Genomic DNA, 12509 nt, shown 5'->3' on the forward strand with positions numbered 1-12509 from the left:
GAGTGGGGGTGAGGGTGGGAGTGGGGGAGGGCAATAGAGCCAATTACTTGTCAAGGTTAATAAGAACAGGTAACACGTTGGGCCTGCCCCTAGGCAGGATCCAGTTATGCTTAATGTCAATCTTGTAAGTGTATGTTTCTGTGAGTTCATAAATATGGTCCTGAGGTTGGTAGAGGGTCTATTGGAAAATTTCTGGGCTGGAAATCCATCCTCAGCCACTCACTAGCAGTGGGTAAGTCAGCACACCTGCGGCATCTCCCTAAGGTCCTTTCCCGTGGTAAGACCCAGGATTCTGGAACCCGAGTTCTTTGCCCTATTTGCTCTGGGGACTTAAAAGAAGTCCTGAAGGAGGAAGAAAGGGGTAAGAAGGGGGTGAGTTAAAACATTTCTTAGACACATTGACCGTGGTTTATGTCAAGAATAGTTTGGGTTTGTTTTATAACACAGGGAGTACTTCAAGTACCATTGTTCCATCTTGGTTTTTGCACCTAAAATAAATATATAGACAAACTGTGGATGATTTTCTTTTGATTAAATAGCCTTGTAAATGTGATTTCTTTTTAAATGGCTATATTCCATGGTGCTGGATAACCAAACAGAAATAATCCCCCATGTTGGGCAAAAGATTATTTATAGTTACAGTGATTTACTATTTTAGCCATTCACTGGACATTTTTGCTCTCTGGGACATAGCTGATTTTTTCCTTCAGGTAAACTCATAGAAGCATAACTACTTAGCCAAAGAGTCTGAATATTTTAAAGGCCTTTTGATTAAATGATGATGGAAGGAGACTTGACTTTGGGTGGTGAACACGGTGCATTGTAGAATTATATACCTGAAACTATATAATTTTATTAACCAATGTCACCCCAATAAATTCAATAGTAAATAAATGAAATGAAAATTGCCTTCCAGAAAGATTGTGCCAGTTCACATTGACAGTTGCTAGCAGATTTTAAAGAATTATGATACTTTGAAGAAAAAAAATAGCTTTTTTCAGTGGAAGAAGGTAGTAGAGGTTATAGGACAACAATTAGTGTATAGTTATAAAGAAAGCCATAGATATACTGTGGGGAATTGAAGAAAGACTGGGAAATGTACAAGTGTGTTGTAGGGTCACTGAAGGGAAGGCCACTGATCAACTCTCTTGATCTATTAATGAGGTGAGTTTTCAGTTCATTTGGAGATACATTATCAAATTCTAAGAACTTTTAAAAATCATATACATTGGGTAAAAATCAAAGGAAACCCTAAACCAACATATATCATTCTATACTCCTACTTTTGAGAAATAAAGCTTGAATTCTTTCCCTATCTCTTCCTCCTATCCATTCTGCCATGGGAGGTAGAGAAGTAGTATCAGTTCCATAGTATTATGCTGGGTTCTCCCAGGGACAAACCTGCTTCCCCATCCTGAATGAACCATTACTTATCCTCTAGTTCACATTTCCTTGGTCTTTGAACACATCAGTTCTTGTATGGGACTTCACTCATTGGCAAAATTTAGTTGCAATCCATGAGTAGATATAATGTCCCTCTGATTTATTCAACGGTTCTTTGCTTGGAGTCTTAAGTTTTCTTTTGCCCAATAAGTGCATTTTTGTTTATAATAGTGCATTTGTATTTCATAATTGTAGTATATCAGCTCTGGCCCAAGGAAGGACAGTCAGATAACTATCATACAGCAGCCTCATTTCAACAGCCTTTATATTCTCAAGGCCTGAATGCCATCTCTTTCCCATCTACAGTGCAGATGGTAAGGAGATAAATAAGAATTATGCACCTCACACTAGCAAGAGAACAATGACTCATTTTATTTTACCCTTTTTGTATATGTATTTGAACATGAAGGATCATATAGGTTGTTAGAGAGGTGAAAACTGACCTATCCTTCCTCTAATTTCACTCCTGGGGATAATCACTGTCAGCATCTTGATATGGCTTATTCTGGAATCTGTTTAAACACACACACAGATTTTTAAGTGAGTTTCTACCACATACACTGTTCTGCGACTTACTTTTTACATCTCTGCACAATCAATACATGTACATGTACTTAATTCTGTCCTTAATGCTATTACATTGTAGGACTATACCAACATTTATTTGACCACTTAGATTATCTAGAGTATTCCCAGTTTTGGGCTAATATTAGCAATGCTATTCCCTTTACATATCTTCTTATATGTATGTGTTTTTGTTTTTGTAGGATATATTTCTAGAAGAGGGAGGGAAAGCTAATATGACATGTACATTTAAATTTTTAATGATGAAACTTGCCTTCCATAAGAAGGTTACATAACTTCATATTCCTTCCTACCATTAGAGGGTGAGAGGTTCATATCCTCAAAAAACACTAAATATTAGGAATCTTTGTAATTTTGGTCAAGCTAATAAGTGAAAAATGATATCTTATGTTTTAATTTTATGCTTTTTAAAAATTGGTGAGATTGAGCATTCTTTTGTTTAAATATCATTTGCATTTCTTATCCTCTGAACTGTATGTTAGAACCTTTTGTTCATTTTCCTGTTTTTATTTCTTAGTGATTTTTAGGAGCTATCTATATGTCAGGGGCATTAATTTTCTGCCTTATATATGTGTCACATTGATTAATGGGTTATTGTGAGTTTTTATATGTATGCAGAGGTCAAAGACACCCTAAGAGGAAAACTGACTTTCTTCTCAAAGTGTATAAACGTATGTATAACACCATAGAGAAACTATTTTATTAAATAAACAGCTTGGGTGAAATTCAGTACAAATCTTCTTGAATATAAGTTCCAAGAGTGGAATAAGTTTCCTTTTCTGTTCACTGGTATATCCCCAGTCCCTAAAATAGTGCCTGGCACAGAGGAGCTGCTCCGTCAATGTTTGCTGAGAAAAAATTGGGAGAATTTCAAGTAGGAAGACAAAATGAAGAATAGGCTCTAGGCAAATACTCTTCAAAGAGTGGCTGTAAGACATTTACATCTTGGTATGAATCAGTCAAATCCAACTGTTTCTACTTTTCACTTCCCCTGCTACTAGTGGTATCAATTTATTGCACAGATAGGATATATTATCTAGAATAAATAAAAGGCAGAAGAGGAGATTTATGAAGGATGGCACCTGGGGCGAGCTAGCATGGTTGGAGTAGTGGTGTGGAAGGCTTGAATAATTAATTAAAGGGTATGATGAAAGTATTCAGCTACTGGAGGGAGTAGGGCAATGGTTCTCAACCTCCTGGCCCTTTAAATACAGTTCCTCATGTTGTGACCCAACCATAAAATTATTTTTGTTGCTACTTCATAACTGTAATGTTGCTACTGTTATGAATCATAATGTAAATATCTGATATGCAGGATGGTCTTGGACGACCCCTGTGAAAGGGTCGTTCGACCGCCAAAGGGGTCGCGACCCACAGGTTGAGAACCACTGGAGCAGGGGAAGAAAAGAAGCATTGAGAGGTGGGATGATATGGAAATGAGATTCTCCTGGCTTTGACATTTGCACAGGGCAGGTTTAGATTTCTAGATATGTTATACTGTAGAAAAACACACATGAAATAATGGAGAGCATTTCGGTGCAATATTGTCTTCTTGGCTTCTTTTAAGTGTACATTATATGTTTTTTTTGAGGCTTGTAATTAAATTTTAAAATCCTAATCACAGTAGCTTTTCTTAAAATTTGCCTTTAAACGGCTCGGGGATATTAAGTGATAGTATTGAATTTCTAAATTTCCTGCTGCATTTCTACACTTACAAGTCAGTCATTGTCTGGTTATCTGAAGACTATTTCAATTAGAACTGCCAAGTCTCATAATGTCTGGGTATTGAATTATTGAGTAAAGCAGTTTCCTTCTTGTGTTTTCTATAATTAGGTAATTTCAGAAAAATGAGGATACTTGGTAGTTTTACACTCATGGCCTACTGTCATTTGTTGAAAGGTAAGACACCAAATAAGGATTTGTCATATAGTTTAAATATTTTAACCATAACTTAAAGACTAAAATAAATTTAAATGAATATAATTTTTAATAGAGAGGACATTCTATTTTTCCTTCTTTATTTCATAAACATATTTCATAATCTCTTATCATTGGACAAAGATTTAGGAAACACAGACAAATCAAAAAACAAAATTAACTCATTACCCATTATGCATTGTTCATTTCTTAGGTATATTTACTGAAAATATCTGGGGAAATAGTCTATGATGTTTGTTTTAAACAATGAAAGGATCATTTTATCCACCTTGCTTGGTGACATGCTGTTCCCTGAAGAGTATATTATAAGGAAGAATTTTGGAAAGTGTCAGGGTAACAACAGTACTGGCATTATCCTAAGACCCTCCACAAATCTTCAGACTCATATACCTCAGGCCAGACAACTGATCAAGAGTTAGGACTACAGTCATGTGCTGCTTAAAGATGATTTGGTCAATGATGGACTGGACTGTATGTACCACTGTGGTCCCTTAGGATTATAATGGAGCTGAAAAATTCCTATAACCTAGTAACATTGTAGCCATCATAATGTCACAGTGCAATGCATTACTCACTTGTGTGTGGTGAGATTGGTATAAAAAAACCTACTCTACTGGTAGTCATATAAAAGTAGAGCACAAACAATTATGTAGAGTACATAATACTTGATACTTTTAATAAATGACTATTACTGGTTTATGTATTTACTATGCTATACTTTTTTTGTTATTTTAGAAGACTCTTTCTACTTATAAAAAAAGGTTTATTTCTAAACACTATGCCATGTTAGGCCAACAGCAGCCTCATACATCCTGTGTTTACGTCTTTTGATTGCATTATTTTCACTTGTGCTTGATTTAATCTCATGTTATTTTGTACAGTAAAATGTCATACAGGCTTGTAGCATAGGAGCAATAGGCTATATCATATAGCCTAGATATGTAGTAGGCTATACCATCTAGGTATGTGTCAGTGCACTCTATGGTATTTGCACAACAGCAGGATCACCTAACAATGCATTTCTCAGAATGTATTCCCATTGTTAAGCAGTGCGTGACTGTATTGGAATCTGCCATTCAGACTACGCAGAAGGCAAATATGTGTCCAGTAAAAGGACATTCTGGGGATGTCCACATGAGACAAAGTCTTCAGTTTTAAGTACCCCATCACCATATAGTATTTCCATAGTAATGTATGTTTATGAATTTTAGGACAACTTGTTTAGCTAATTTTATTATTTTTATCTCAAAGATGAAATATAGCATCCCAAAATGCGTTTCAAACCCACCAGATAAAATACGTATTTTAAGCAAGTTCCTAAACATAATTATCACATAAGTGACCAAGTAAAATGTTTGTAAACTATGTGCTCATTATGTGAAATTTTTAAGAAATTTTCCATGTTCTGAAGATTGGTTATTTTTCTTTTCAGCATTTACTATCACAGTTACCAAGGACCTATATGTGGTAGAGTATGGCAGTAATGTGACAATGGAATGCAAATTCCCAGTAACAACACCGTTAAACCTGCATGTATTAGTTGTCTACTGGGAAATGGGAGAAAAGAAAGTTATTCAATTTGTAAATGGGAAGGAAGACCTGAAAGTTCAACACAGTAGCTATAGCCAAAGGGCCCATCTGTTGAAAGACCAGCTAGTTTTGGGAAAGGCTGCACTTCAGATCACTGATGTGAAACTGCAGGATGCCGGCGTTTACTATTGCTTGATCAGCTATGGTGGTGCCGACTACAAGCGGATTACTTTGAAAGTCAATGGTAAGAATGATTATAGGTAAAGAGGCCCAACCTTTATTAAAATCATATCAGCGATGAGAACTTTTCATTCTTGAAAGTCCACTATTACTCTCCACAGGAGCAATCTGTTCATTCATTCATTCACACACCCATCCAATGAGCATTTCTTTTTCCTTTTTAATTTTCACCCAAGGACATGTTTTACTGATTTTAGAGAGAGGGGAATGGAGAGAGATAGAGATAGAAACATCAATGTATGAGAGAAATATCAATTGATTGCCTCCCATGCACACCCCCACCAGGAATCAACCCACCATTTTCAGTGTGTCCTGACTGGTAATGGAACCGACAACCCTTTGATGTACTGGATGACACTCCAACCAGCTGAGCCACACTGGCCAGGGCCCAATGAGCATTTCTTGAGCCCCTCCTACTTGATAGTCCCTAGAGATCCAGAGCCAAACATGTCAGAGCCATGTTCCATAGAATGTTCAGTTTTCCTAAACTAAATACTCAGTCTTTACTTTGCTATTATTATAAAAGTAATACATACTATGGAAGGAAATAAAATGAATTACAGAAGTGTCCCTCCACCCTTCACCACCATCTTCCATGACATGCAGAGATAACCAGGTAACCACTATTTGTGTATTTTCTCCAGGATTTTTTTTTAAATTCAACTACTATTTTTATTTTATTAGATCTGCCAGCATTTTCCTTCCTTTGAACCTCTCTATGCCATACTTAACTAAAACAAATGTTAAAAACAAATTTCGCTATAAGGTTCACATTTTAAAAGAATTGAAATCATTTTATGAAGGCAAACTATAATTACATCAAGAATAGAGAAAACTATTCTTCCTTAGAGATGGTATAAACTATGCTCACTGGACATTCATCTTGAAAAATCAATACCAGCATTATCATGGAGTGTTAAAGACGAACTGTGAGTGACAAATCCCTGAGTTCTGAACCACAAATATGTCATCAGGTCACCTGGGTTCAAAGTTTGGGTAAAGGAAAACACCTTAGCTGACCACCTCTGCTTTCACAGTTAAGATTCCTAGAATTGAAAGCTGAAAGGATCCCAGGCAAGAGCAGCTAGCCCAAATTCCCAAGGAACAGAAATTCCCCAAAGGGTCTTCTGCTCACATACTTCCCACAATTGTTGAAATTACTTTCTGGTATTGAGCTGAAATCTGCCCTATTTACTTACAGTTTTGAAATTATGTGCCTACTTTTTTTTTTTCACATTTTAATGTGACTAGAATTAAATCATCATCTCTTGGTATTTCCATTCCTAGGATAACTACGATTAATCTGAAGGTCAATAAGTAGAAAAAGTTTGAATTTATCATAAAGGGATAACTGGTCATTATCTCAAAATCAAAATTATATAAGAATTAGGAGATATGCACCTGTTTTATGGTATATTACTGGGTCACTGATTCTAGCTCAATTAATGCTACTGTTGTCAAGAAGATGCCACTTGTGAAATAGGTTAAATGTTCATTGCATTTTACCATATGCTTCTCTAGAACAGTGATATTCATGAAAATAGAATAGTGGGATTTCAAGTGGGATTTTTAATTTTTCTTCAGTCCATCAGCAAATATCAGGCACTTTACTGTGTTTCTATGCATGAAAGAAATTATTAAGACGTCATCCTATAAACAGCCAGGAATCTGGAATAGGAAGAAGAGCATAAGCCTGGCAGTCAGGTAGAAGTATAGAGTGTAAGTCTCTCGTTAGCCTGCAGGTCCTATGCAAAGTGGGACAGCTGTCCCTGCAGAGGAAGGGTGTTCTTCCAGGTCACCTGAGCTCTGTACTGTCTCCTGTGGAGCTACAATTTCCTCTCCTATGGTTTGACACAATAGGAAATCTATGGGTCTGATAGTTTTTCCAAGGCGGGGCCCCTGGTGGAGTACTGTAGATGACCAACATCTGATTTGCTTGACTATTCTATTTTGTGTTATAAATTACTAAATTGGCATCCTACTCCCCATCCATCTTATTGTCATATCGTAGTTTTAGGGGTTAAATTGAGCTGCACTGAGAGCAAGCCAGCCACCAAATTTCAGCTGAGGCTGAATCACTAATAGAAGTTTGATGTCCAGGTTACTTGAGCTACATAATTCAAGGAAGTAGAGCTCCTGAGTCAGCGGTTCTCAACCTGTAGGTCGCCACCCCTTTGGCAGTTGAACGACCCTTTCACAGGGGTCGCCTAAGACCATCCTGCATATCAGATATTTACATTACGATTCATAACAGTAGCAACATTACAGTTATGAAGTAGCAACGAAAATAATTTTATGGTTGGGTCACAACATGAGGAACTGTATTTAAAGGGCCAGGAGGTTGAGAACCACTGTCCTGAGTCATCTCCATATGCAAATGATTTCACAGTAACTCTATCAGACTTCTCTTCCCATCACTGCAAACATGTGGTAACACAGCTTCCCCACAGGGAGTTTACTTACCATGGCCTTTTAAATGTGAAACATTTCAAAACTGAAATGTGAAACTGAAGTTTTGGATTAACTCAATTGTTATTATCACTTTATTACTCTATATATTTACTTTGAGTCCAATGAAAATAACAATATGATATTTATAGCAAGATAATTGTTCCTTTAAGTCCAAACTTGGCCCAAGTATGAATAGAAGAAGAGTTAAGGCAGAACTAGTAGTTCCCCACTGCTAAGCTATCTGAACATTAAGCTGATTTCTATGAGAACCATCCTGGATTTATATTCTTTCTAATGTGGACAACACCAAGCCACACGTCTAGTTCTGTGCTAAGTGAAAGCCCTGACTTCTTTCTGCTCATGACCTAGCCCCTTACCGCAAAATCAACCAAAGAATTTCTGTGGATCTGGACACCTCTGAACACGAACTAACTTGTCAGGCTGAGGGTTACCCTGAGGCTGAAGTCACCTGGACAAGCAGTGACCACCGAGTCCTGAATGGCAAAACCACCATCACCAGTTCCGAGAGGGATGAGAAACTTCTCAATGTGACCAGCACACTTAGAGTCAACACAACAGCTAATGAGATTTTCTACTGCACTTTTCGGAGATCAGGTTTTGAGGAAAACAGTACATCTGAGTTGGTCATCCCAGGTAATATTTTGAAAGTCTCAATTAAAATGTGCCTAGTATTATCCCCTGGTACCAAGCATGATGCCTGCTCATCGTAGGCATTCACTGTTTGTTGAATGAATATGCAGCCTGCTTCCTTATCTCCATTCATCCAAGTCACATTGCTATATTTATTGAATATTTGTATATCAACAAATATTTATTGAATATAGCCTATGTGCAAAGCATTGGGAGCTCTCAGAAGAATAAGACAGTTCATATTCTTTAGGAAACAGATTAAAAAACAACAACAGGCAATCTCATCCATGCAGAAATGCTGTTGTGGCTGAGGGATCCAGGGGAGCACCCGAGAAGAATACTCAATTCAGGCCATTTGCCTCCCTCAAGGTAGTCTATGACATTTCAACTCAGGGCAGTCTGCTTAGTGCATAGGTCTAAAGGCTGTGTGTCCCTGGGCAAGTTACTCAACTTCTATAGGCCTCATTTTCCCCATATGGTTATAACCTGTTGGGCAAAATTATCATGGGATTACTTGAGCTACAGTGTATGACAAGGATTTTAGATTTTTACCTGCACAGATCCAGCAATTTGGGGTGTTTTTTTTTTACCCCCCTACCCTACAGAAGTGGGTAAAGTGGGTAAGGCAGCAAACAGTCTGGTGACCGGCTCAGACCTTTAGAAAAAGTGAGGTGGGCAAGCATGATGTTAAATAAAATTAGAGGTATTCTGAGAAGCACTTTTTACTGCTCTCTCCCCCACTATATGTTGACAGTAAAGCTTCAGGTACTTCAGAGAAAACAACTTAAAAAAAATGGGCAGAAGCGTCGAGCAATAGGAAAATACAATCCAGCCCGCCCCTCCCCCCCCCAAAAAAAAAGTTTAGATAATGGAAGAGATGCTCTTACTGGGCATGAGTCACTTTGGTAGGAGCTGCATTAGTGGGTTCCTGCCATTTAACAGCTGTTTTATGACAGCTTATTTGTGGAATGACTTAGAATAACTCGAACTGCTTGGAGTCTGTTTCCTCATCTGTAACCTGGGAATTTTTTTATACCTGGCATATCTAACTCATAAACTTATTTTGAGACTCAAAATAGATATGAACAGGCTTTATAGACTGTAAGCTACTAGATGAAGGCGGACTGCTGCTATGGCTTTAAAACTTGAACTAGGTAGTCAGAGATCATGACTAATGGTGGGAGGTTAGCAATCTCTGAGCCTCATGTGCCATGGGACCACCTTTTCTTCCTGCATGGAACCGCAGACAGAGAGATTGGGAGATTGGTGAGAGGCACTAATGATTAGATGTCCCGAGATTCAAACTGTGGAAAAAGAAAAGATAAAAATTGGTCCCCAATCATGACCACAGACCTAGGGAGGTGAGCATTCTTTGGCAGTGCTAGTTGGCCTTCATGTTGCATCTTTGCCGTGTACATTAGCCTTTTGACTTCAATATTTAAGAATATAAGAGAAAGTGAATTAATCAAGGCTGCCATTTAGGATTAAGCAGCCACCCACTGTAGTACTGCTAAGCACTTTACAAACATTAGCCTTATTGTTTCCAACTTGTAGGCTGGTTAAAGGACTTGTCAGAGAAGTCAAAGCTAGTAAGTGGCAGCAGAATTTAACCCCAGGTCCATCTGTCCAAAGCCTGGGCTGCTTCCACTTTTCCATGCTGCTCTCACTTTCATATTGGAGGTATCTTACCATTCCAGCCACTCACTGGACAGGAACTTTTGAAAATTAACCTAAAGCTAACCTCGATCACTTTCAAGGATGATTATTCTCTTGACTCCTTCCCATCAAAATTTTATCTTTAGTCTATTTTTGTTTTGTTTTGATTTTCAGAACCACCTACAATTCCAAGAAATAAGAGGACTCACTGGGCAATTCTGGGAGCCATCCTGTTGTTATTTGTAGCCCTGGCAGTGGTCTTCTGTCTACAGAGAGATGGTATTTCCTTTATTGAAAGGGTCTTCACTGGAGATGTGGGGAAATGTATGGGGGTGCTAATGTTGTCACAATGGTACTTAGTAGATAGAGCCAAGGATGCTAAACCTGCTGTAATGTGCAGGGCAGTCCCACGTAATAGGGGGACTACCCCAAATGCTTGCAGTATCCCCACCAGGAAACACTGATTTATAAAATGCTGCCTTCCTATAAGCCTTTTCTTTCAGGGATTGTTTTCAATTATGCAAAATAGATTTTAGCTATGCCATCATGTGAACCTGTATATCACCTCTTCCTCTAGCCCTGTTCATTCTCCTGTCCAGCAGCATCACCAGCATTGGAAGGCAGCAGTGCACACTGTAGGAGCATTTCTGAGGGAGTGACAGTTGGATCATGACTGCAGGGAAACCTGACTTGCCTTTGCAAGGTGGCACAAAAACATTCTACTGTTTAATAGCAATTACAGTGACTCTGAGCAGGATTGCTGAGTGAAGATCCATGTGTATAGAAGTGAGGGGCAGGAGAACAGGAGTGAATAGAGGTTGAAGAAGACCATCATCATGCAGTTTCTTTCTATTATGGAAATAACTAATAACCACAGACTTAGAGGAGAGAAGAAGCTAAAATACCTGTTGGTTTTAGTTGAATTTGAGTCTTATATTAGTTGCACTGTTATATTGAGCTGGTTTCTGGATACCCTAAGTTATAAAAATAGTTCCTTCTGTAGAGCTGTGATACTTTTACCATAGAGTATTTTGCTGATTATTCAATTTTCTAAATAATTTGAATGTGCTTATCTCTCTGTTTACTTATGGCAACAATTGAATGCAGGAAAATGAGCCTATTCAAATAATTTCTTCCCATTTTAAGATGACTCAGAGAAAACATTTCTCCAATTCTTTGAGAAGTATACTAAAGGACACAATGGTGGTTTGCATAGAGTTATCTGTTGTCAATAAGGAAGCAGAAAATGGAAGGGAATTCCAGTAGTTGTTGAGAAATTCCCCACAACCCTTTAAGAGGGGATCTGGGAAAGTAGTGTAATTGAGGGAGTGGAGGTTGCTGATTCTAAAGACTAAGTACTTAATGCTTAACAGAACACAGACAGCCAGAATATAAGGACCAAGTTTCAATGATAGGAAGATCCTGAGATGGAGTTGATTTGTCCAAGGAAGTGACTATTACCAACTTGCATTTTGAATATTTTCCTATGGAAATTATTAGTTGGTATTAGAAATGACTAGGAAACCAGTGCATGATAAAGTACCTCAGAGTATGGTCCATCTCTGAGGTAAGAATGGAAAATAAAAGTATATACTTACAAAGAAAATCTAGGAGCAAAAGCCCTAAACTGTTGAATTAACCTCAGGGGTTGAGACCTGTGAAATAAGAAAGTCTACCAGATTTCCTAGGGATTAAAAATGTTTTGTAGGAACCTGGAATTTAAACTTGAGTCACTGTGTGGGATGTAGAATTGTGTTTTGTGGAAATAAAAATGCCTTTTTTTTTTCCAAGTGAGAATGATGGATGTGGAAAAATGTGTCACTCGAGACATGAACTCAAAGAAACAAAATGGTAAGAATATTAGCAGGGATTGAGAAGTTGAAGAAAAAGGAAACAAAAAGCTAAAGTAATAACAAGGAGGACTCTATCAGTCATAATTCCTCTTCTTTTAAAAGAATGCTAGCTGTTGGAACTGCTGGCTTCTTTTTGCCTCACAACTCTAATGTGAGAACTCC

General features: G+C 37.8%; 1 protein-coding gene across 4 annotated transcripts in view; it reads left to right on the top strand.

Annotated features, from left to right (window-relative positions):
• The window catches only part of CD274 (CD274 molecule), a 15229-nt gene that overhangs the window by 422 nt on the left and 2298 nt on the right, over nt 1-12509 (top strand). Inside the window, exons 1-6 of one of the 4 annotated variants that reach the window (XM_014535683.1) lie at nt 46-361; nt 3862-3927; nt 5399-5740; nt 8557-8841; nt 10669-10773; nt 12286-12345. In XM_014535683.1, the coding sequence (XP_014391169.1) occupies nt 3876-3927; nt 5399-5740; nt 8557-8841; nt 10669-10773; nt 12286-12345 (844 nt within the window). In that variant the 5' untranslated portion in view covers nt 46-361; nt 3862-3875. Of the gene's footprint in view, nt 1-45; nt 362-901; nt 1165-1546; nt 1758-3861; nt 3928-5398; nt 5741-8556; nt 8842-10668; nt 10774-12285; nt 12346-12509 lie in introns of those variants that run through there. The other 3 variants (XM_014535681.1, XM_014535682.1, XM_005861330.2) reach the window with 3 other exon arrangements.

This window comes from Myotis brandtii, unplaced genomic scaffold (assembly GCF_000412655.1).
Source record: "Myotis brandtii unplaced genomic scaffold, ASM41265v1 scaffold149, whole genome shotgun sequence".
Lineage (NCBI taxonomy): Eukaryota > Metazoa > Chordata > Mammalia > Chiroptera > Vespertilionidae > Myotis > Myotis brandtii.